General features: G+C 39.7%; 2 protein-coding genes across 3 annotated transcripts in view; one reads left to right on the plus strand and one right to left on the minus strand.

The window, feature by feature from the left end:
- Positions 1-408: 408 nt before the first annotated feature.
- Positions 409-14,291, plus strand: kiaa0040 (KIAA0040 ortholog). 2 transcript variants are annotated; one of them, XM_085141734.1, is made up of 2 exons: positions 409-558; positions 11,394-14,291. In XM_085141734.1, exon 2 carries the CDS (start codon positions 11,922-11,924, stop codon positions 12,252-12,254), a length of 333 nt encoding a protein of 110 aa, XP_084997860.1. In that variant the 5' UTR covers positions 409-558; positions 11,394-11,921; the 3' UTR covers positions 12,255-14,291. The 2 variants fall into 2 exon arrangements, with proteins under 2 accessions (XP_084997860.1, XP_084997858.1); XM_085141732.1 differs by lacking the exon at positions 409-558 and adding an exon at positions 8,159-8,355.
- Positions 14,292-21,099: 6,808 nt separating this feature from the next.
- Positions 21,100-24,306, minus strand: part of tnn (tenascin N) — a 40,142-nt gene continuing 36,935 nt past the window's right edge. The window contains 1 exon segment of the mRNA XM_085141731.1: positions 21,100-23,632. Within this exon segment, the coding sequence (XP_084997857.1) occupies positions 23,483-23,632 (150 nt within the window). The 3' untranslated portion in view covers positions 21,100-23,482.

A 24,306-nucleotide genomic window follows, 5' to 3' on the forward strand; every position in this document is an offset into this window, starting at 1 on the left:
AGTTTAAACAACAAGCCACAAATTTAATAAAAAACAAAAAATGCAGCTACATGACTTCAGTGTTTGGTGAAAGGAACGGCAGACATGCATTTCTTCGTGTGAGCCATCCTCTTCTTCCTCCCTCCTCACGCTGTTTCTGCCCTCACATATCTTCTCCTCGTCCCATCCATCCAGTAATGTCTCCACATCTCTCCACAGGATTGAATGCAGATGGCTTGAAGCTGATGAAAAGCGGCGTTGTGAGGCATCCCGAGTCTCCCGTGCGCTCCTGGAGTCTCTTTACATCTCACTGAACTCATACAGCTAACAGGCCCTGGCAGGCATCTGAATAAGAAGGAGGTGCAATCCAGCTCTCCCAGTTAGACTCTCTCTGTGATAGCATTGTAAACACTGGGGCTTAATTGGGCATGCGGCTGGTGAACAGCTTGATTTTCATCATGCTTTTATTGGCGCTCCATGAGTTGGGATGGGGGAGCATGAGCAGGGCCTCACATACATCACAAGTGCAGTGGAAGGCATGAAGACTGGACTGTGCAGCCTCAGCAAGTTGAATGTGAGGTAAGATCTGGCTGTGCTGGTCACAGTCTCATACTTTTTTCCATTAGCTTTTGTGTGTGATGCTCCAGTTTTTTTAAATTGGAAAATATAAAAAAATGAAAATGGGAAAAGCTCCTATTATTCAAGAGGACTGTCTGACCGTCATTAGGGCTTTCAGCACACTTGGACACTTGCAGCTAATTAATGAATGCATTAATTGAAGGTTTGACGCCTGAGTACTTTTTCATAAGACTATTTTTTTTCCTGTAGTGATTGACCAGGTATGACCGGCACTTTTTCATCTTTAAAATTTAGTCCAAAGCATTTACTGTCTGCAGCTGCTAAGCTAAGTTTTAACCATCATCCCTCTGGACATGGCTGACCTGCAAAAGTAGATATGAGTTGACGTGATTCTTATGGTGCGGTTATTCCGGGTAAAACATTAGAACTGACAGCTGAGCTCCCGGAGAAGATTTAAGTGAAGAGTAAACCAAGAGAAAATGATTTTTTTTAAAAAATGATTCTTTAAGGATAAGGCACGCACTTTCTTTGTTCTAGTTTTGATTTCATTCATTCCATTAAGGACTGTTACCATCCTCCCCCTGCCTCCCCTCCTTTCCTATGAGGTTGTTGTATTTGATATATAATTTAAATCAGTGGTCTCTAGTCCTTTTCAGCGTACCCCTGACAGCCATATCAGATGAGCTTGTGTAAGCCTTTATCATACCCCCACAGACAGATTGAATTTTTGGAAAGGCTTGTAGAGTAGTATTTATCTGCAGAGAAAACATAGCTGCATGCAAATTCATGTAAAGCATGGTCACTCATATTGTTGATATTAAAGCTTTACGTTTTGTTTTTTAAACTACCATTTTGGAGTTTCAGAAGCAGGACACTGCAATAATTTACAGTGTGACTTTTTTTTTGTTCCCACTTAGTTCTTATGCAGTCTTAATGAGCTCACTTTGACCCAGGCAGAACACCAAAGTAAACATACCCTATACTTAAGATAAGTATTGTACCAGTTTGTGGTCCTGATTGCATATCAGAGCCCAACTTTCACATAGCTGCAGTAAGGTTTGAAAACCCATTACTGTGAATAAGAGAATGAGTGAAGATGAATTGTCAAGCACGGGGTGATCGATCATGCTTTGGGCTTGTGCTGCAGCCATTTTCAAGTGAAGTTGGAGAGGAAATAATGGGTTCAATCCAATCCCTGAAAGTTCTATAACAAGTATTACGGCATCTATCAGAGAAAAAAGGGGGGGGAAAGCTGTAGATAAAAAGTGAATGATGTCTACCAAGAAAAACAGGTTGTCTGGCATTATGAACATCTGCGTGGACTCAGGAGACTTTAAGGAAGCTTTAATGCTTCTTAGCCCAGAGAATCACAAAGCACAAATCCAAGTCCAAAAATCCCGGGGCTTCTGAAGCGCTTAGCCAGGAATTGGTGACTGAGAGACTGAGGCAATATATACAAAAGGTAATGAGGGAAGAGGAAACAACTAAACACAACTGAAGACAATCAAGGAATGAGTGAAGGCAGGGATAGGAAGTGAAACTAGACAAGATCCAAAAGCTAAAAGCACTTACAAAATAAAACATGAATTAAGGCGAGTAAATGGGGAAACAAGATAAACTTGACAAAGAGGAACACTGAAGGTGAGGCACATATTTTACACTGGAATGAAACACAAAAGGGAAGTAACTAAAAACAGCCTGAAAGCCACAGTAACTACTGAGAACAGAAGATTAAGATAACAAGATTAGAAATACAAAGAACTAAATTAAAGCAAGGAAAAGAATATATATATATATATGACACAGATAATACACTCAACATATGTAAGGCTGAGCCATGACAGCTGAAGGTTTTGCCAGGGTCTCAAAGTCTGTGGCTCAGACCAAAACATCATCAAAAGTCTGTGAAGCATCCTTAGAATAGCAGTGCATAAAAGACTGCCCAAGGTCTTTTATGCACTGCTAAAAGACCTTGGGCGGAGCCTTTTATAAGGACAAATGGTCAAAAAGCCAACAAACAAGAAGTGAAAGACTCTTACATGCTACAAAAAGCCTTTACAAGCTGTGATATTTGCCAGAGGGTGTATTACTAAGTACTCCAAGGTGTCCAGAGTTCTGTGTTGGGTTTTCTGCTCTGTTACTTTCTATATTACTGTGTTTTATGTGAAAAAATAGTAAAGAAATCTGTCATAGTTGGCTTTATGGCATTTGGAAATCAGCTAAACAAGATACATTGGATGTGGGGGTGTGGGTATCCAAACATTACATGGAGGACAGTGAGACTTTCCATTTCCTGTTGCTTGTTTTTGCAAGATTAAGGTCTAACATTTAAAATATACAGCCTAAGCTGAAGACCAAAGGTGTTTCGCTAAAAATACTTGGCTTGTGACCTGCTTTATAAAAAGCCGCTTCCTCCAAGGCTAATTTCCTAATAAATCTATTAAAAGATAAAAAGTGAAGAAAAATTGCTCACAGAGTATCTCATTATTTAGTGTATGTCAGCTGGTGACCTGTTACAGATAGTTTATAACCAACTGGATGGATTAGCTCCACCAGCTACAACAGCAGTGTCACCAGCATATGGATACACCAGCTAATAAATTGCTAACATGTGTGTGCACATACACAAAAAAAACGCATTACCCACATGGGGAGCCACACTTGATTAACCCATATTTTGCTACTGCTTGTATTTGTTTACAAGTATGTCAGTCATCCCCCCCACCCACCCCCCTCACCCGCCCCCACCTTGCCTTTCTTTCCTGCAAAGACATTCTTTGCCATTTTCTTTCCATGATTTAAGGCCAAGTAGGAAATGGAGTTTGATTTTGTAGTGTGCCATTGGGGATCCTTAATGCCCCCTTCATCATTTGAACTACACAGAAGTCCTCGGGAGCCATTCAGATATGAGAGCTGAGACATGTGAAAGTGTCTCTCAGGGCCACAGTGACCCGAGGGCCAAGCGCAGTAGAGAGTATGTTCTGTACTTCGTCACATCACCTAGAGGGAGAGCAATTCTACACTGAGTAGACTTTGGATAGAGATTCTTTTTTAGTGATTCTTGCGGAAAATGGTGGGAAAACGTGTGTTTTTGTCTGTGCGTTTATGAGATCGCTACACCTCTCACTATGTGTAGCAAATGGTAATTATGCTGTAATGGCATTTCAGTAAGGCTGTCAGTTTTACTTTTTTTTTTTTTAAAGTAAAGACTTAGGAACAAACACGGGATGGCAGGAATGCTTGGTAATAAAATCTCCCTAAAACAAAATATGATCACCATCCAACTTTCAGTTACTCAGAATGAAGCACGTGCACAATCAAAGTGATCATCACCCAAGTTAAGGACTCTACTGAGAACTTTCCATAGACTGCCTCAAGGCTAAATCGTCTTGTTTTATACCCCGCTGGGTAAACACAAGCACATGCTGATTAGCCATCAACAACAACAGAAGATGTTAAGTCATATTTACCATACCAGCATGTTTGCCTTACTTACATAATGGCCTCTGAGTGATTTAGATTTAAGTCTGAATAGTTGATCAATGGTGATAACAAGACAAGAAAATTTGACCCAGTGGGGGGCATTAATGCAAGAAAAATATTCAATTACCATCACACTGATATAAACTGGGGTAGAACAGTTAAGTGCTTTTGAGTTTTAATAATAATTTAAATAAAAGTGCAAGTTGAACATTTTCTGATTGGATTTGTTTACTGTGTCAAAATGTTTTTTTGACTACATGTTAGAAATTAAACATGTGCTTCAGGCTCTCTATTATCATTTTCACTTACAGTAAACAGTTGTGATACACTACACAGGTTCTTTCCTTTGAAGCAAACAGACAAACCCGACAAACCAAACGCGCGTATGCATTTAAAAAAAAGAAAGGAAGTGTATTTATGTTTCTTTGTTATCTTATGACCACATATTGTTGCCACACAGCTTGTTTTTGTCTCAAGACTGTCCGTCAAGCTTTTCTACTTGTCAAAAAGTAGTTAAGTCTGTCTGGAAGAGATAAAGACAGTAAATGCTATGTCGCCTTAAATGGGCACTGCGAACAGTGCAGTAATGTCTTGAGCGGCCTTAGTTCTTAGGATTTTGCTTAGAAAACAGAAAAAACGTGCAGTTTTAAGAAGCATCAAAGTCAATATTCAGTATGACCACCCTTATTCTGAACTCTCTTTGAACTCTCTTAAGGTTTCTTATACTCCTTTAGTGGTCTTCAGTAATATTTGTTCCATTTTCTGTCTATATGATTGCACATAGCTTCAGTAATGTTTGGGTTTGGTCTCTGGGAGGCCAATCAATGACTGATAGTGACTGATGTTTTTTTTTTCAAAAAACATTCCTATGATTCAGGTATGATGGCTGGACTAAAAATGAGACTGAAAGCCACAAACGTTGAGAGAAAAACTTTGAAAGACCTTCAGAAAGCCTGGAGAACTATTACTTCAGACCAGTTTAAAAAATACAGAAAATCTCTGACTCCTTGGCACCCCTCATTTCATAAAGAAATGAGGGGTGCCAGAGATTTCTGCATAAAAATAGCAGAAAGAATGCCTGGTATGCATCTGCAAATGATTTTCGACTGTCTTCTTCTGCGGTTTGTATTCGTCATTTACACTTAAGGTATTTGTAAGCTGTTGTCTAACACGAGTGACTTTATTTTCCCACAGTGTGTCACGCTGTTTCTTCTGTATTTGGAAATCCTGGGCCAAGAAAGAAGAAGTTAGAAAGTCCCCGCTGATTATAATTAAGTGCTCTGGAAAAACACTTCCTTCACTGCAAGCTGACAGCATTACTCTGTATTTATTTATGCAGCAGAACAGGCAGAACATTTCTTCTTCACAAGCCAAGAAAGACATGTTTAACATATTTATTCCCAAAGTAGAGCTTGTGTCACATGAGAACTATGCTTAGATTATTACATAAATAGATGTTAAAATAGCACACTGACATCATAGCTAGATTTTTGCATTTATGTGCTCTCATAAAAAAAAAGCCCAAAGTTTATAATGCCAACCGATCGCTATTGAAAGATGACTTTCTCTGAGAGCAAGAGGCAATTCCTTATATAGACAAAATCATTTCTTTCTCTGTCTTGCTCTCTGCCCATTGTCACAGAGTTGGCCTTAGACATTTTACAGGACTGGATTATAGCTCAGGTTTTCCTCCGGGGACACTGGATTTATTAGCAGGCTATTTCTGGACACTTGTCAGATTCGTCTACAGCAACCCTTTAGCCAGTTTCCATTAGCACTCCCATTCAGAAACTCTCACAGTGCACTGGATAGGGTTCATACTCATGTTTCAGTGTATGCTGGCAGAACCAGCAGGTCATGGTGATTCGTAATGCCCTTTTGCACAGTCCACTGATTCTGTGAGGCTTTACTTAATGCTCCTGGTAATGTCAAAGTCACTTTTTTTGCCATCATGATTGTATGACCAGTGATCCGACATGAGCTCAGTGGTCTTTCCCGCAATTTGTTCAGCTACAGACCTGAGTAGGATAAAGGGATATATTGTTGGAACCTTTTTCTCTGAGGTGAGCTCCGCTGCGAGCAGTTTCTATAAACCAGATGGGAGCTGCACCCTTTATAGCACAGGGTCGAGGTAGTATAAATGGAGAGTAAGATTTCCATAGAGGAAATGGGACGTATATGAGGGTCACTGCAGTATAGGCTAAACATAAGGTGTCCACAGAATGAAGGAGTGAAGGAAAGAGATAATAGAGACTGGGGTTTGTAAGAACAAAACAAAGTCTGTCAAGGAAATGCATATAAATCCTATATATATCTTTATAAAATAAAATAAAAAATATCCCCGACAACATATTTCTACAATATCTGCCTCTTATTTGTTCTGATACTGAAACCTGCTGTTTTTTCCATTACTTGAAAAGGCAAATTGTTACATCCGACACCTTTCAGATTGTTTCTTGTGTCGTCTCAAGGTTGAGAAGCAGATCCAACAGCACACATAAAATCTAGGTTAATACAACCCTGCAGGTTTAAAAGTGTGCCTGTGCAAAAGAGTAGATCTAAGCAAAAGAAAAGGCGGCTCCTGCACGCAGGTGTTTGAAGCAGCAATCAAAAGCAGCAAATTGAATACACAGAGAAATCATTTTCATACAAACTACTGTAAAGAAGGATTTCCATCAAGCGAAGTGCTGCTGCACTCAGGTCATTAATCAACGCTTGCTCGAGGTGACTGGACACTGTATTGCCTCAACAGCAGCCGGGATAGAGTCTCACTGTGTAGCACTGCATGCCCTGGCAATCAGACGGCACCCTCTGTGCTGGTATGTGTGTGTGTGTGTGTGTGTGTGTGTGTGTGTGTGTGTGTGTGTGTGTGTGTGTGTGTGTGTGTGTGTGAATGCCTGGTTGCTATTTCTCTGAAATGGCTCAGACAAACCTGCAGACACGGTGAGGCTTGTCTCATAAGTTTTCACATAACCATGCCTCATAGCTACAAAAGAGCCCACTTCCTTCTTCAGGCAGTCTGAAACCTGTCAGGGGGCATGATTTAAAAAAAAAAGGCAGATTATCAGATGAAATCGTCCCATCTACATACACCATGAGCAGTGAATAACTATAAAAGAGCAGCGACTCATCTGGTCTCATCATGTTTCAGATAAAGGACACAGACATCTTTTGCATCTAGCTATCTATACATTTAACTTTTGGATTCCTTCCACAACTACTGCTTCTCAAGAGGGTGGTAAAAGTTAAGTTCCTTTCCTTTCTGTTCATGACCAGGCTCTGCACACATTAGACACTCTTTGAACTAATTCTCCTTATATAATGTGTGCTTACATATTTTTGCATGTATATAAGCACACATCATAAAATATATGAATGCACAGGACCTACAGATTGTATGTCAAAGTCCTTTAATAAAACAACCCTATGATGAGAATAGTGAACAGTTTTCTTTAATGTCAGCTGAACCCTTTTTTTTCTTGATTCTTACTTGAATAAAAATTGTGTTTTGCTTGACTGAACTGAAAGGGCATCGACCACAATGCCACAGGCATAAAAAGTGGGTTTCTCTGTGTGTGTATGTGTGTGTATGTGTGTGTGTGCACTTCACATGACCTCCTTCTTTCATATCTTTCTTGTCTTGCTCATACCTCTGTCACTGTATTTACAGCACACACAAACGTAGGCTCGCGCAGTTTTTGTTCCCCCTTTTTATTCCTGTTTTGGGGCCCACAGATGGGTGGAGTGGTGTTTGTTCAAGCAGTAATTTAGTGCTATTATGCAAAATGTTTCAACCTTGCGTGCAACTTCCGCTGTAGTTGCAAGGTTTTCGGATGAGTGCATGCATGGAGGCCTTATTGTGGAGGGATTCAGCTTTTAATACGGCATTCCTGTGACTTCATATCAGACTTTTTAACTTCATTTATCTGACTTTCCGTCTTTCTGCCTGACGTCATTTAGTGACGGTAAAGTAAAGCAACCACAACTCTTGAGCACAGTGTGTAGGAAACATGTAAGCGCAGACAGAGGGCCCATTCTTATACAAAGTGGGCAGGGTGCAGTGACGCTGTGACCAAAACACACACTTACACAGAGAGGAGGAGGAGGAGGAGGAGGAGGAGGAGGAGGAGGAAAAGGAGGAGGATGAAACAAGGGTAGAGAGGGAAACAGGAACAGAAAGTGACGATGTCAGAGTGAGGGGGACCAGACCAGAGCTGAAGCCAGATGCCAAAACAGAAACAACAGAAGTTTGAGCAGCTAACTGGATTAGACAAGACGCGAGACCTGACCTGCTACTTCACAAGTGCCTGCGGGGTAAGGTTCTGCTTTCAATGAGATCTTAACTGCCACTGAATACTTTGATACTGCTGTGGCTTAAGTTGGTATTTGCTGATGTTTCTTGTTGTTTGATTAAACTCAGGTAAAATTGCTGCTTTTGGGATCTTCATTCTTCATCCAAAAAAAAAAGAAGCTTGCTTTTGGCTGGGGTTAGATTAGATTTCAGCCAAAAGCGTCTGTAATACACTCTCGTCTCCTTAAAACAAACCATCCCACTCAAACGTCTGTTTCTAAGAACTTTCATTTTTTCCCTCACTTTAGTTTTAAAGGGCTGACTAACTTACTGATGATGTTTATTAGCTTCATCTGGCTGCCCCCCCCCCCCCTTTTCTTACTGGCAGTGTGACCTCCACTTTGCTCATTTCATTCCAGTTAGGACTGAGCTGACACATCTGACATGTAATGGGCTTGTGCACTTGCTTTTGTTCACTGTCAGGCATATCAGCGGGCCTGTTGCTACGACAGCAAAACAGCTGCACTTTGAGATCAAACACAGATCATGTTTTCTGCAGAAAAAAAAAATCTAGAGGTTTAGCTGTTTACTGGTTCTTGACTCAGGTCAAAACAAACACGCCCAAGCGCTGTGAATTAATGCTGACTGATGAGCGAACTGCTCTGACTCGGTGCTCGGGGCAAGTCATTAAAGATTCCTGCCATGCCTTCTGTCGCAACTTTGTCTTTTAGGTCACGCGTGTTCCTTAAAAAAGCAGCAGGGGCTAACTGTGTGCAATCATAACATTTTTCTCAGCCCCTTCCTGGCTTTGTGTGGCCCAGAAAGGGCCTTTTCCTGTGTACGAATGCCTCAAGAAGAAGACAAAGTCATGAGAAAGTGAAACAGCCGGTGAGAGTCTCTGAAAGAATGTTGACATGAGTGAGACTCATTTTAATTTATTTTTAGTAAAAATAAAGCTACAATCTATTTAAAATAGCCATTAAGTTAGGAACAAGTACCGGCTCACATGGATGTTGCCAACATTGTGAACAGAGTCATCTCACAGTACTGCACAAAAACGGCCTGTTGAGTACGAAACAACAGTGGCAATCAGTTTGTTGTTACTTCTCTTACTGGATTAATTCCCTTAGCACGTTGATGAAATGACACGTAGATCATAAAGCATTGTATTTCCTCTGCTAGTGTTTCAACTCTAAGTTCAATCTCAAAGTGGGCTCTTTGTTCCTGGCCAGAGGCTATAATTATCATAACACTCAGTGACTTGTCCATTCTATTTAATGACTTTCCTACTGATTCATTGTGAGTCACTTCTTTTCTACCGGCTAGATCACACCTCCGTGCTTCACTCCCGATCTCTGTCCCTCTCCGACAAACTTATTGCTCAGCGGCTCTGGCTCGCCGCGGTGGCAGAGTTTTCATAATGGCGGGATGATCAGAGCGTGCACAGAGGTGCTGCAGCTCAGCCAAGCTCATCACAACAACATGTACCTGCAGCCAACAATCAGGAAAGATGTGGCAGCGACGCCATCGCTCTCAGGAATATGCACGGGTTTCCATGTCGCCTGCAGGCAGCCTTTGTTCCAAACGTGGTGCACATTTTTGAAATAAGGCACAATCCTGTGCACAGCTTTTATGTGCTGCTGCTATATGGAGATGGATATTAGGTGGAGTTATTAAACCATCGCAGCAGAACGAGATAACGACGCACGCTGCACTTGTTTTTCTTCTCATCAGAGGAGCACTGAGTGGCATTAAACTCACTGTCAGTCTGTGCACTGTGTGCATTTTACTTCATTAGTAGACCCAAATTTCCCCACTTCAGCAAAATCTAGATTAATTTTTTCTTAAATTTGCCGGTGACCTCATTTGCTTCTCTTTTTTTTATGAACAAACCAAAACTGTGCAAACTAACATGAAGAGTCTCTAATAACCCAAAAAGAAATCAAGCACAGTTTCTCATGCGGTGGTTTGGATCACTTCTATTTTCTGAAATGGGATTGCTCTTTCTGATCTCTCACTTATACATTTCAGGTGCTACTTAGCTTTAAGTGCTTAGCTTCCTGTTGAGCAAATGAACAGGAGGGAAGTTAGCGGGCTGTCTGTGGGTAAACTAATTTCACACATGAGGCACAACGCACGGTGGAAGCCGTGCCTATTTGCTCTCCACTTGCAGGTGCATCTTCATCTCTCTTTCTCTGCATACGAAGCAACCGAATGTGAGATGAAAATCTTTTTCCTTCCTGCGAACAGAATACAAAGAAGCCCTGTAGCTGAAAGCTACAGAGACTCTGAGGAGCGTACTTGAGTCAAATGGTGTTTGAAAAACTATAGATGCTTAACAGCATTTAAATAAAAATGTTGCCTCAAGGCTTCAGGCTTAATCAAATAGCTTTTTAGTCTCAGAGTAAGGAACAATATGACTTTTATTTCTATGTAGGACTGACAATTGAAGTTCCTTACATCAAGAATTCCTATTTGGGAGAGCTGTTAGGGGGTGGTTTTATTTGAGGCCAGCATAAAATTGTTAAATTCAGACATTTAGGAATACTTAGGTGACATTCCATCCATCTCCTGCTTTGGGATCCATGAGACGCGTATATTCATGAGCCTCCTATAGCAGAGCTTTCTCTGGCCTACCTTTCTCCCACTTCACTTCTTTTTTTTTTTCTGACACTGTCACGTTCTCCATCTCAGCGGGATTCTTAGGAAGATTGGTTACCTCTGTCTCGGTCTCGCCTTCCCTCAGACACAATCTCCCTCCATTTCTTCCACTCCTTCTTACTCTCTCTCTCTCTCTTCACCGCTGTCTTCCTCAGTGGGACTCTTAGAGAGAGAGAGCTGCCCTGAATCATGAATGCCCCTCTGCAATATTAATGAAGGGAAAGCTGAAAAAAATCCGAAGCTGACATTGACAAGATGGGGGGTGGGGTGCGGGAGTAGAGATGTTAAAGACAGAGGCAGAAAGATAGATTGGGAGGCAGGGAAAGAGTGAGGGAGATCGGTTGTCTGCCTGGACCCAAATTTTCTGTTCATGTTAACCTTCTTTTTTTTTTTTTTGCAGATACATCCACATTAAGTCACTTCTCTACAGCTCGTCAGACTGAAAGTTTGAAAGGGGAGGAGGACAAGAGGAAACTCAAGAAAACAATTACTGGAATGTCGACCTGGATAAAGAAACTTCCGCTTTCCTCGAGATCAGAATCCTCATATTGAAAGCCTTCTCTAACCAAGTGACCTCTTGGTTTTGTGGATTTGTTTAAATGGGCCTTGGCCTTCTCCAAAGGAGCACTTTAAAGCAGAAAGCATCAGTGACGTTTGCTTCTGGTGTTTCCATTTAACACACAGAGCAAAGCTCTCGTTGGATGGACGAGAGTCTCAGGGAAACGATTTCATTTTGGGCAGTTTTTTAACCTTAATCCAACCCAAAGGGCTCAGAGGGACATTATATTTTTATCATTTTAGTACCCCAGCATCCTAACATGCACATTTGCTGTCTCACAACTACTTCAACTCTCTAAAGGATTTAGCAAAACTTTTCCAACAGTGAGTTAGTCTCATTTAAAGGGCTGACACGCCGGTATCCTAAGCCATGGATGGGAAAACTGACAGCATTCAGGATTTTTTCAACCAACTGTGGCACTTTGCTACAGAAAAACACAACCAGGGGGCCTATAACACAGTCTGCCTGGTGGTCCTCCTGACGCTTCCCCTGCTTGTTCTCCTCACAACTGTGGTGGTGTGCTGTCACTGCTGTTGCTGTCGTCATGCCAACAGCTGCTGTTGTTGTTGCTGTGGCGACGCCGTGTCGTCTTCAAGGTCAGAAACAAAGAAGAAAAAAAATTCTGCCAATACCGAAGACTTGTGGATCTCGGTCAAGCCAGGGCCGATGACGCCCGACCGGGTTGCTCTGGCCATGGAGTAAATATCCCTTCTTTGACATGAGACTGCTGACGAGTTTATGGAAAGGAGCTGATGGAGCATCCTGAAAAGCATAAACCGTGGACGCTCTTGGACTCTGCTGAGCTGATATCCAAACAAAAAGGATGAACTTCACCTAGTAGCGGGCACCGATGTGGTTGAAATATGTAAAGAGTGTATATATTGTTGTCACTTTTCATTCATAAGATGTCGTGCGGTGGTTTTATGACAATGTTTACAGCATTTTTATGAGCATTTTTTTAGTGTTTGGTACATAAAGGAAGAAATATGAAGACAGAAGCACATATATAACTGCAAGTGTATGTGTGTGTGTGTGTGTGTGTGTAAGAGAAGCACAGTGTTATTGAGAGCACTTTGTTCTTAGAGCTCCCATGTGAAATTCAGTGCGTGTGTATTTGGGAGAGAGAGCCAATTTAGGGTCTGCCCAGTGCTCAGAAAGCTGCATTACTCACATTCAGGCTGCAATGCAGACTGTGATTGACTCTCAATTTCTAAATCAAAAGGCACTGACAATCTAAAAAGCTGAACTCACTGCCTGCAGAAAGAAACTTTCTTCATTCTGACATTTTTTCCCCCCGTTTCTTGAAGATGTTACAGCATTGTCACAGGAGTGGAACTTCACTTTCATCGGGCTTTTTTGTGTTTTTTTTTATTGCACTATTCAGGGCCAAATAAGCATTAATAAAAAAGACTATTTGTAAAAGATAAAGTGAGACCCTCCCCCCCAAAAGACAAACAAACAACACTGGAAACTAGAAACTAGATACTCGTACCAATGGAGGTGTTAGCAATGATGACCATCCATGTATTTATGGAAATTTTGAACATTTATTCCTCTAAAACGTATGAATATGACTGAAAGAATTGGTTTAAGTTGGTTAAGAGCAGATCCATATGCACTTTTAATATTCTGTTTTGAAGTCATCACACAGAAAATTTGGAAGGAGGACCAACAACACACTTAAGCCCCAATGCCTAACCCCAAATGCGATCTCCTGCCTTTTGCCCCCGTATCTGGGGGCGTTGGGGCTTAAGAGGTTAAACTGGCATTACGTTTGTTTGTAATCACTTTTGGCTAACTTCCTAGCACGGATGTGGACAATTTGAGATTGTCAAAAGTCTGTTTAATTAAAACAAACAAATCGCTGTCTAAGCATACATCTTTGCATATTTTGTCATGCTGAGAGCTTCCCCTACACTTGTGATTGTGCCTTATAACTGCAAAATTATGTGCATTTCTTTAAAAAGTTTGATGAGTGCTTACATGGATACTGCTGGTAAACATTTGAACATACAGTTCACATTTATTGCCATTCTGTTAAGATACAAACATAATGCTGATTAATTTGATCAAGTCCTCACTATTCACGTTTATACAACGTTTTTAGAAACGGGTTTGAACAGTATTCAAAGTATTTTTTTGTTTTAGCTTAATTAAATTCACATACTTTTCAAAAATTCCAGTAAAAAGAACCTGAAATAATCAAACGATTTGGGCTTCGAGTGGATTGTGCCTGAAGGCTTCTTGTTTTGAAAGTGTACGACATCTCAAGGCCCAATTAAGCAAAAGCATCTCAGCAGTATCATCATCTTTATGCATTAGCTTATTTTGGCACTAAGTTGATCTTCTTGCTCAAGTGCTGCTGGGAAAACCGGCCCCACTCATTTCATTACGGCTCAGACAGATACGTCCCCGTGTGGAAATCTGGGTTTGTCTCTTCTGCTTTATGTTCGCAGAGAGAAACTATACGTGTTGAGTTTAATATGAAAGCTTGCCTTGCAAAACACAGGCAACGTATGATGACTAATAATTGCAAGAGTGAGACGTTTAACAAGAAAACACACTGCCATGTTCGGGGTTTTTTGCCGAGCACGTCATTGTGGTTTGTGTTTGTCAAAGTAAAATTTACAGTTTTTACTGGTTATTAAATGCTGACTGTGGCAGGCTTCTTACAACATAAATAAAAATGTAAAATGATGTTATAGACTGAAAAAAATTAAAGGAATAGTTTGACCTGTTCAGAGTTATTCTTACTACTTTTACTTTCTCTGTGAGAGTTACATGATTCAGCTTCATGTCTGCATGCTAAATATACACCTGCTGTCAGCAGCTGGTTAGCTTTTCTTATTACAAAGACAAAGAGAAAACAGCTTGTCTGGCTCTGTGCAAAGGTAAGACTGTAATTACTAAAGTAGTGATCAGTAATTGTGAAACAAAAATTCACAGGTTACTTGGTTTTTTATGTGGTAACCTATTCTTGTTGACCAGAAGAGACTTTTAGAGGTACAAGGTGTTTTTTATGCAATTTGGTAAACAGTTGAGCAGTTACATCCCGTTTTCTGTCATTTGCTAACCTCTCCTAGTATTTTAAACTGAAAGGATATTGAAGCTTAATACAAGGATATTCCCTTAAATACCAGAATATGAGTCACGCATTCAGTAAGATCCATAAACAAATATAAGCACTGATTCTAGAAAATGTAAACTGTATGTCCAGCATGGGTGCTACTGTGATGCTCCCTGTTGGTGTGAGGACTTCCAGAGTTCTCAATATGCTCAGTTAATGAAGGAGTTAACGAAGCTGTAGCTGTCTCATGAGGTGGTATGAGTCAGTGACCACTCTGGATATTTTTCCACTGTAAACTTTAATCAGTCCAAGCACACAATACACATAATGGTCAATCCCGTCACGTACTGTTCCAAATGGATTAGCCCACACAGCGGTGGCTCATAACAGAAAAATGGTGCAGAGTGATCATTTAGCCAAATTATCTACAGAAGCTAAGAGGCAAATATATTTGTTTACACTTGCGTCTAGACAAAATGCAGGGATGCTAGCGTTCTGCTAATTTCCTTAATTTGCTAGCAGTTTATAGGCAACATCATAATTTCATCAATCAAGAATTTATAATAAAACTGAATTCCCCATTTTCCAACAATAACCTGACAATCTAGAAATGCAGCTATCTCAAAAATAGACATGCATGTTAAAGAAGCAGCTGGTTGTTGTAATGGTGACTCTTGAGGAGGCTTTTGCTGAAGATTTCTAATGCTGCTCACTTGATACAGAAAATCCATGCGGTCAATGTTCCCAGCACTTGTTAAAAGATATTTCTCCACAACTGAAACACTTTAAAAACCAAAAAATTGAATCGTATCTACAGTTATGACATAAAGAAAGTATGTTCTCTTTAAGTTCTGCTAAAGGTTTTATATAAACGGAAATCATAAAAAATGATCTGGTTATATAGTTAACAAAAATGCAGAAGCAAGGTGTGAAAAACAACAGCTTGACGTAGTCGTTGTCGAAATCGTGTGACTTTCTCAATTTCGCACATTGTTGTTGAGGATTTTTGTCCCACTCTTCTTTACAATGTTGCTTCAGTTCACTGAGGTTTCCTGGCCTCAGTGCAACACCTCATCTTTCCTTTTTCAGCCATTTTGCTGTAGATTTGCTGCTGTTCTTCTGTTAATTTTCTTGTTGCATGACCCAGTTTCAACATACTTTGGTTTACAGAGTTCAGTTACTGCAAGGTGTGCAGGTCCTGTGGCTGCAAAGCAAAGCAAAATCATCACCATCACCATGCTTTACAGTTCACGAGATGATTGTTGTGATACGCTGTTTCAGTTTTCACCAAGTGTGGTTTGGTCTCATCTGTCCAAAGGACACTTTATAAAAATCTTGTGGTTTATTCAGATGCAGTGTTGTAGACTGCCATGCTATTTATCGAGAGAAGAGGCTTTCTTCGAGCAACCTCTCCAAATTAAGCCATACTTTTAGTGTTTTTCTAATTGAGTCTGAGGTGTAGCTCTTGGAGTTTTAGCGGTTTCTCTTAGTGTGGCACAGTCTGGGGTGAATTTGATGGGGTATCCACACTATCTTGAATGTTTTCTGCTGAATAGTCTTTCTCACAGTAGAACAATGGACTTCAGATAATCTGGAAATGGACCTATAACCCTTTCCAGAATCACAGGCAGCAACAATTGCTTTAATAAGATCACCTGTATGGTTCAGACCTGTAAAACTGACACAAATGCAGATTTCATAGATGTGGCCGCACTTGCTGGTTATCAATTAATCAAGTAATCAACTGAGTATCACACACTGTCCCGATATATAAAACCTTAGAATTAAAAGAGGGTGTACTTTCTTTTTACCATGACTGTATATACTCATCTGTTCTATCAAAAACACAACAAACATGTTGCCCACATTATTTTTCTTTGTGCTCCAGCTCCATTGTGTCCCATTTTGAACGGTCCCCTCATAAAAACAAGTTCACATATTCAAATCTTCCCTTTTCTCTTTCATCATATTTTAATGACCCGGCAGGCAGAAGAGCGCAGTTATCACAGCCTGTATGTAAAAAACTAGCATATGGCTTCCAGATTTCCAGATTTCCAGATCCAAAAAAATGATGACAGTGAGAAAGTGCCTTAAAACTGCATCATTTCTAATTGCAAACACGGCACCGCTCCACATGTTGCAGAAGTTCTGTTAAGAAGTTTATCATAAAATGACCCTTCCTTTGATCTATGATCTCATTAAATAATGTCCGGACGAGTTTATGGTCTCATTTGCTAATTTAAAGTCTTATCTAATACAACACGATGTGTATTTTCTAAAGGTGGTCACCATTAGTGGAACATATGAGCATGTAGTGTCCCTTCATTTAAAAGTTAGTTCACCCTCAGGCTTCAAATGGTCACAAAATGATGGTAAATATGGATATATTAGAGGCTTTAGAATGGCCACAGTTGTTATATTAAGGTTTATTTTGTAGTTTCTACAGTTTAGTATATTGCACTGCTTTCCTGCTTGGTTATGAAGGTACACCAGGAATTCTATATTTAACAGGGTGCTAATGCTAACAAGCAAAAAATCGACACCTCTGTATTCACTGACAGAGTCACCTGAGCTTTGAGTTATCAGTAAGGTTAGAATAGTCACTGCAGAAAAAAAAATATGGTTATGGTTGGTTATGACAGCTGGTAAGCTTTTCATAATACAAAGACAAAGAAAAAACAGCTTGCCTGACACTGTGCAAAGATAAGAAAATAATTACTAACATTGTAATCAGTCAAATCAGTTCTTGAGAAACAGGAATTCACAAATTGGCGGGTCTGTGGTAATCTATTCTTGTCGACCAAAAGAGACTTTTAGAGGCACTACGTGCTCTTTGTGAAATTTGGTCGCTGGTTGAGTATTTATGTCTCGTTTTCTGTTATTTGCCTTGGGTCGTACTTTAAACTGAAAGCATATTAAAGGTTAATCCATGGTTTTCCCGTTAAATACTAGCGTAAAGTCACACATGCAGTAAGATCCAAAGATTCATTTTATCACTGTGGCAAATATAGAAAAAAAAAATACATGTTTATGGTTTTTATTGAACTTTTTCACACTCTAATCATATTTTAAATTCATTCCCGCTCATTTGCCTGCCGATTAAATTGTTTACAGGACAGCCATGGGTAACGTATTCCAAATATGGCTTGTTGTTTTTTTTCACGTCTCTGTGCTATAAATATATATATATTAAGCTCAAGTGTCTGATAACACTTTATTTCCGCTCATGTCCACACATCCATGCCTTTTTCTTCAACACTTGTTAGGCAGAGACTTGACCACTTTATGATCACTTTAAACAGATCATAATTTATTTTCAAAGCACTGTTTAAATTAGCTGCAGGAGTTGGGGGAGGGGAAATAACACATAGTGTATATTGTCTTCAGTTCTCTGAGATCAGAGGAAATGGAGGTGAGAGTATTTGTCATCTGTTTCAGTGTCAGATCTACCCTTGTGGATAGCTTCCTGCAAGATCGCACTATGTTTTTGTTTTTTTTCACCCGTCTAATTATGCATGACATTGTTTACTTAAGACATGTTTGCATTGTTCCACAGTTAAAAAAAAAAGTGCTGATGTGATTCTTTTTGTTTTAATTATGTGCATGACTGAGTTTTGTTGGTTGCTCTGCATGCATAATTTAACGTGATATATAGAGAGACAATGATAAAGCATATAAAAACGTTATGGGAGATGACAGGGACAGAAATAAAGTATTTTCCTAGCTTTGTGGGATCTCATTTTTCTATTTCTAATTTAAATTGAAGTTAACGGAGCCTTTAGGTTTTGACACGAAGTCATTATGTTTTCGTTTGCACAGGCATCTTCATTCAGTGTGGCTGCCAGGACAATATGCTTACAAAAATTCACTGTGTATACAAGCAACGCGTTTACTTGGAGCACATATGCATGCCAATGAGAACAAAGTTGCTGATCGCTTTTGCAGCGTGTCAACACACCGCGCTTGAAGAGACCACAGGAAGTATGATGGACTGTGAAATGTGAGGATAAAATAAACATAGACTATGATCCCTGCTGTGGGGCATAAACATACAATATGACGCCTGCCGTGAATGATTCCATACTGCAAAGTTTTCTATTACACAACAGGACCATCCACTGTTACTGCGACAAATTGCAGCAAAAAGTCAACTAAAAGCTGGACCATTGTTGAGTTAGGTATGAACTGCAATCAAAGAAAACGGAAAGCTGCTGAAGCAAAGCAATTAATAAGCACTTCTGCCCGCAGTGATCCTTGTGAACATATAATTTTCATCATTGATTTGAAAGCCGTAGCTAAGAAATCTTTGATGCACGTAATCTGTTTGGCTCGAGGAGCAATTCGTGTTTGACAAAAGACGTGCACTCTGTACAAATTCGTTACGTCTCATGGATCCTGATTTTTGGTGTTGTCAGAGTATTACCATAACTTGAATCTCAACATGTAAACACGCGCTTTTAGAGCCTGAGGTGTCGTTGGTATCTTTGACAACTTGCTACTTTTTTTTTTACAGAGATGTGAAAATATAAAAAAAATAAGGCACCGCACATTCTGCCAGGAGGTGTAACCACTTTGTTGACAACTAAGTGTATACTTTGCCAAGGCAAAACGAAACACAAAAATTGCAGTGATGACAGGTTTTTTAGCATTTCAAGTGAGCATTTCATCTGAGTATTTGGATGTAACTCATAACACATTTGTGCAAATAATATGTGAAGTTTGTCATACATGTAAATGGTAACACTTGAGAGATTAGGATATACACTCACTGGTCACTTTGTTAGGTTCAACTTAAAGCACGTGTCTAATCAGCCAATCACATGAAAGCAACTCAATGCATTTGGTCAACATGAAGAACCTGATGAAGGTCAAAATTGAGCATCAGACTATGGAAGGAAGGTGTAGGGACACTTCCAATAGACCACGTTCAAAAACGTTCCTGGTTTCCGAAACAAATGCTTCTAGTTGAATTAAGACTTGAAGATTGTTTTATTTATTACAAACTAAAATAAACATGAATATTCCAAAAAATAAGATATTTATCCAAAACAACGTGTGTACACGGTAAGAAAATCACGAGACTCCTAACCTCTATGTCCAAGCTCCTCCTCTTCCTAAATCACACATGCTGCCATTGCACTTACATGCTGGAAGTGATGGGCACCTCTTTTAGATCCTAAACAGTGACATTTCATTACCTTATGTGAACATAACTTAAATGTGCAAATGTATTAAAGCTGAAATTATTAATTATTTAACTAATCTTTGAATCATAAACCAAACATGAACTTAATCATTCATAGACTGGTGCCTACAGAAGGTTATTTAAATAATGTTAATCTTGGCATTGTTGTTGGTGGTGAATACCCCAAAAAAGACAAAATATCCAGTGAGCAGAAGTTGTCTGAGTGAAAGTAGCTTTCTAAATCTTGCTGGAGAGTGAGCAGACTGCTATGAGCAGATAGCAAGGCAACAGTAACTTAAATAAACAGTTATTGTAACTAAGGTATGTAAAAGAGCATCACTGAATGCTTAACATGTCAAACCTTGGAGCAGATGGGCTACAGCAGCAGAAGTAGACCATAATGACCATAAAGAAAGAAAGAAAGAAAGAAAGAAAGAAAGAATCCACAGTGTTGCAGAAATGAGTCAATGGAAATTCTTAGTGTTCCCGTGAGCTGTGTGACAGTGGCTATCTTGAATTTCAAATGTCTTCTGTTTTGCAGTTTCTCTCTCTTTCCATGAACTGCTCACACTCCACCCCTTTAAACAAACACCCACTTGTTACCACGGTACCAGGTTCTCTCATGGAAAAAATACATCACACTGAACCCAAGGCATAAGTGTCAAAATTCAGACAAATGTGTATGTCAGCAACCTTATACTGTACTATATATATGCACAAACGTAGAAGGGAGAGGCAGAAAGAGAGAGACAAACAGGGCAAAGTGTGTTTTCTCTCCTCTCTGTTTATCCTGGCACCGAGCAAACCACTTGCCCCGTAAAGCAATGGCAGGAACCAATCTCCTTAAAGTAATTTGCAATCACTGTGCCTGAAAAGGCCTCTCGCATCAATGAGCTTTTGTGAGACCTTTCTTTTCAAAGTTGATATGAATTACTATTCTAGAAATATTTGCTGGCAAAATTTTTGTCAGCAGCCTTCTCAAACTCTTATTTGATTTTGATGAATAAACACTTGGGGAAAAAAACCCCAAGACATTTTTCACTTACTCATTCCAAAAGTGTTCCATTGTTGTTTGAACAGATTATATCTTATTTCGGTATCTTTTTGTGTTTAAATGGCGTGATGACCTTTTTATATCCTTTCCGTACACCCTCAGCAGCTTGATAAAAACAGCTCCTGTGCAGAGAGCCAGTGGCTGCTTCTGTCTGCAGATTATGAGATAGAGAATTGGGAAACTGCTCTGAGACCAGACAGCAAACAATCATCAGTTCCTGCAAATGTAGTTGCTCAACTCAGTATGATGAAAGTGTGGCGTGGTACCAAAGAAAGACGAGCTGAGTTTCACAGGTCAGAGTCACGCCGTAGCAAATTCATGTCTGACTGAGAGGTTTTATTTATGTCTTATTGATAAAATTAAGCATCAATACAAGGAAAACAAGTTAGTAATAAGCACTGAACATCCATCCATTCTCTGCAGGGTTGGCCTTCCTATTGCTTTCAGAACTGTCCTAATTCTTCATGGCACAGATTCAAGGTGGTGGAAGCAATTTTCAGAGATTTTGGTCCATATTGACATGACAGCATCACACATTTGCTGCAGATTTGTTGGTTGCACATCCATGATGTGAATCTCCTGCTCCACAACTTCCCAAAGGTGTTCAGTCAGATTGAGATCTGTTGACTCTAGAGGCCGTTTGAGTAAAGTGAACTAATTCTCACATTCAAGAAAACAGTTTGAGGTTATTTGAGCTTTGTGACATTGTGTGCTTCTCTGCTGAAAGGAACTATCAGAAGATGGGTATGCTGTGAAGCTTTTTCAGACCATTCCATATAAACCCCAGAGATGGTTGTGTGGGAAACTCCCATTAAGTTAGCAGTTTCTGAACACTTAGGCTCCAGCTCAGCTTGGACCAACAACCATGCCACGGTCAGAGTCACCTACATCAACCTTTTCTTCCTTATTCTTATGCTCGACTTCAGAATTAACATGTTAAATGCATTGAATGGCTGTGTGATTGGCTTATTAGATATTAAAAAAACAGTTGAATGGGTGTACCAAGTCAGTTGCTCGGTGCCTGTATTTCCCCAAATTAACATGAATAATTTATTGTAAAAAAACAAATTAGCTGAAGACAAGATTTGTCTCCAGAAAGTCCTTTAATGGAGCACTTCAGGTCCAATGAACAGACAAAAATATAATTAAATAAAAATGAAAAGAACTAATAAGTCCATTACTATGCATATATACGTAGGCAAATGTATAAGACAAAGTTAAAGAAGCATGCATCAGCATTTACTGCTTCAATATGTCTGCATAAAACTTAATGTAGCTTCTAGTGTGGCTGCAGATTTTTGGGGGGTTGTTATGTATCTTCTTACAGCAGTGAAACACCCAAATATACTGAATAACTATAACATTTTGTCTGGCTTTTCCACAGTAACATATTCAGTTTTTAAAGCAACTCATTAAAATCTGCAAAGCAAAAAAAGTTTTAGTACTACTTGCTTGCCTATATTGAATAAGGCCATCGCTATATTGAGATGAGAAAAACAAACAAGATTATCACATATAAAAAATGTTTGATTTTTATTCCCTGAATGATTGCATTAATATGAAAGAGCAGCTATAATGTCAGCTTGAGAATACAATTAGTAAATAAAATATGGATAAACAGGTTTTTATTTCCTCATTTCTGACCTTCAAAGTCCTGATCCTAAGGATTAGCTGGAAGTTAAAAAATTCATAAAAACTTTTAGGGGAATTTAATGTGTGAGAGTCACTGACTGCAAATCAAATAACTTCTGGCAGATTAGGAGAAAAGTTGATTGATGTGCTCAGCCTTGTCACCTAAACCAAGTTTGTAATAAAAATGTGTTAAAAAAAAAAAAAGAAAAAAAAGAAAAAAGTAATCAAGTAAAGTCAAAGTCAAAGACGTATTAATAACTTCTGTCAGCTTTCCAGATTGAAAAACTAAAGTTTGGTCATTATGCTCCCGAGGATGGGGCAAACAAACTTCATTCCTATTGACATTTGATAAAGGCACGTCACATTGATGGATATTAGCTGTCTCGGTCATCTGAATGTAAAGCAGGAGCACTTTAGCGTCTCTAGACAGCCATCCGTTGTTACTGACGGCCTTGTCCCACACAAACTGATGTGATGTGACAGTGTTAGAAGCGCAGTGGCAGTTTAATGTGACGAAGCCAGCTGGCTTCACAATCAATAAACTCACGGTGCTAACTCTAATAGTCTACACCTGATCCACGAAAAAACCCAACAACAGACAAGCTATTTTTGTTTTCTACCATGAACTCAATTTCTTTGGAGGATATGAAATAAGCAAATATACCACAAGCAAAATAAACAGGTTCAAGTTTGAGTGATAAACAAAACCAATTAATGTAAAAAAAAAAAAAAAGTCAAAGGACGTTTGTCATTTGCCACTTTCTTGCAGTCACAGTAAATCTTTGAATTTCTATTGTGCATATGAACAGATATTAAGGTATTCGTTTTTCTAAAAGGTGTACATATTGTCCAAGAATTGAGACACACAGACAGGGAGACCAGTAGGTATTCTAGTCTAGAGTATTAAAACATGCATGTGTACATATGTACAGAAACACCAAAAGCTTGTGTGATGTCAGGCTGATGAGGCTGATGTGGTCACAGGTGCTCTCCTATTTCTTTTGGAGTTTTGCGTTTCTGCTTTTCTCCCTAGCCGCCAGCGATCGCCTCTTCCTGCTGGACAGGGCTCCCACAGGTCGGATCTTCATCTCAGAGAAGTCGAGGGATGTCAGGTGGCCCTTCCACGGTTCCCAGTTCACCCCCTGACAGCAAAAACAGCAGATTGAGAGAGAAGCTGATTGGGGCAAAGTAGGGAAGAGGAGAAATGCCGTATGTTTAGACAGGAGAGTCGTAATGAAAGGGGGAGACAGCGAGTGGAGAGATCGAGTCGCGAAAGAGGCAAGTGGCATGACAGGCAGGCGGAATGACATACAGTAATAAATACCTACCGCTGCTTCATTTCATGTGAGTACAAACTTGTTTTGACTGTTATTGCATTTTGCCAACAAACATTGCAGGAGACATCTGCAACGGCAATATTATGGATGAAATCTCGACAAGAGCAGAGAGATCCCCTGGCATTTCCTTCGGTATCAGTCTTCCTTAGACATAATAACTGTTGTTGTTACCCGAGCAGCCTGGTAAAAACACTTATGGTTTATAGCTGGTGTGAGAAATGTGTTTTCTTATCACTTCTGATGGATGTTGGCCATTTCTGCTTCACCTCAACAATCCAAAACAAAACAAGTAGAAGTGGGCTGGGGTGAAGTTGTCTTTGATTGCTGACCAGGGAGCAGCCTCCCAGAAAGCTTTTTTTTTTTTTTAGCTTCTTTTTGTTCTTGTTGTTTCCCTATAAGATGCTTAGTAAAGACTGTAAATAACAGGGATGTGTTTTTCCTTCACAGCAGTTAGTTGCAGTACTTGTGTGTTGTTCTAA

The sequence above is a fragment of the Neolamprologus multifasciatus genome, chromosome 18 (assembly GCF_963576455.1).
Source record: "Neolamprologus multifasciatus chromosome 18, fNeoMul1.2, whole genome shotgun sequence".
NCBI lineage: Eukaryota > Metazoa > Chordata > Actinopteri > Cichliformes > Cichlidae > Neolamprologus > Neolamprologus multifasciatus.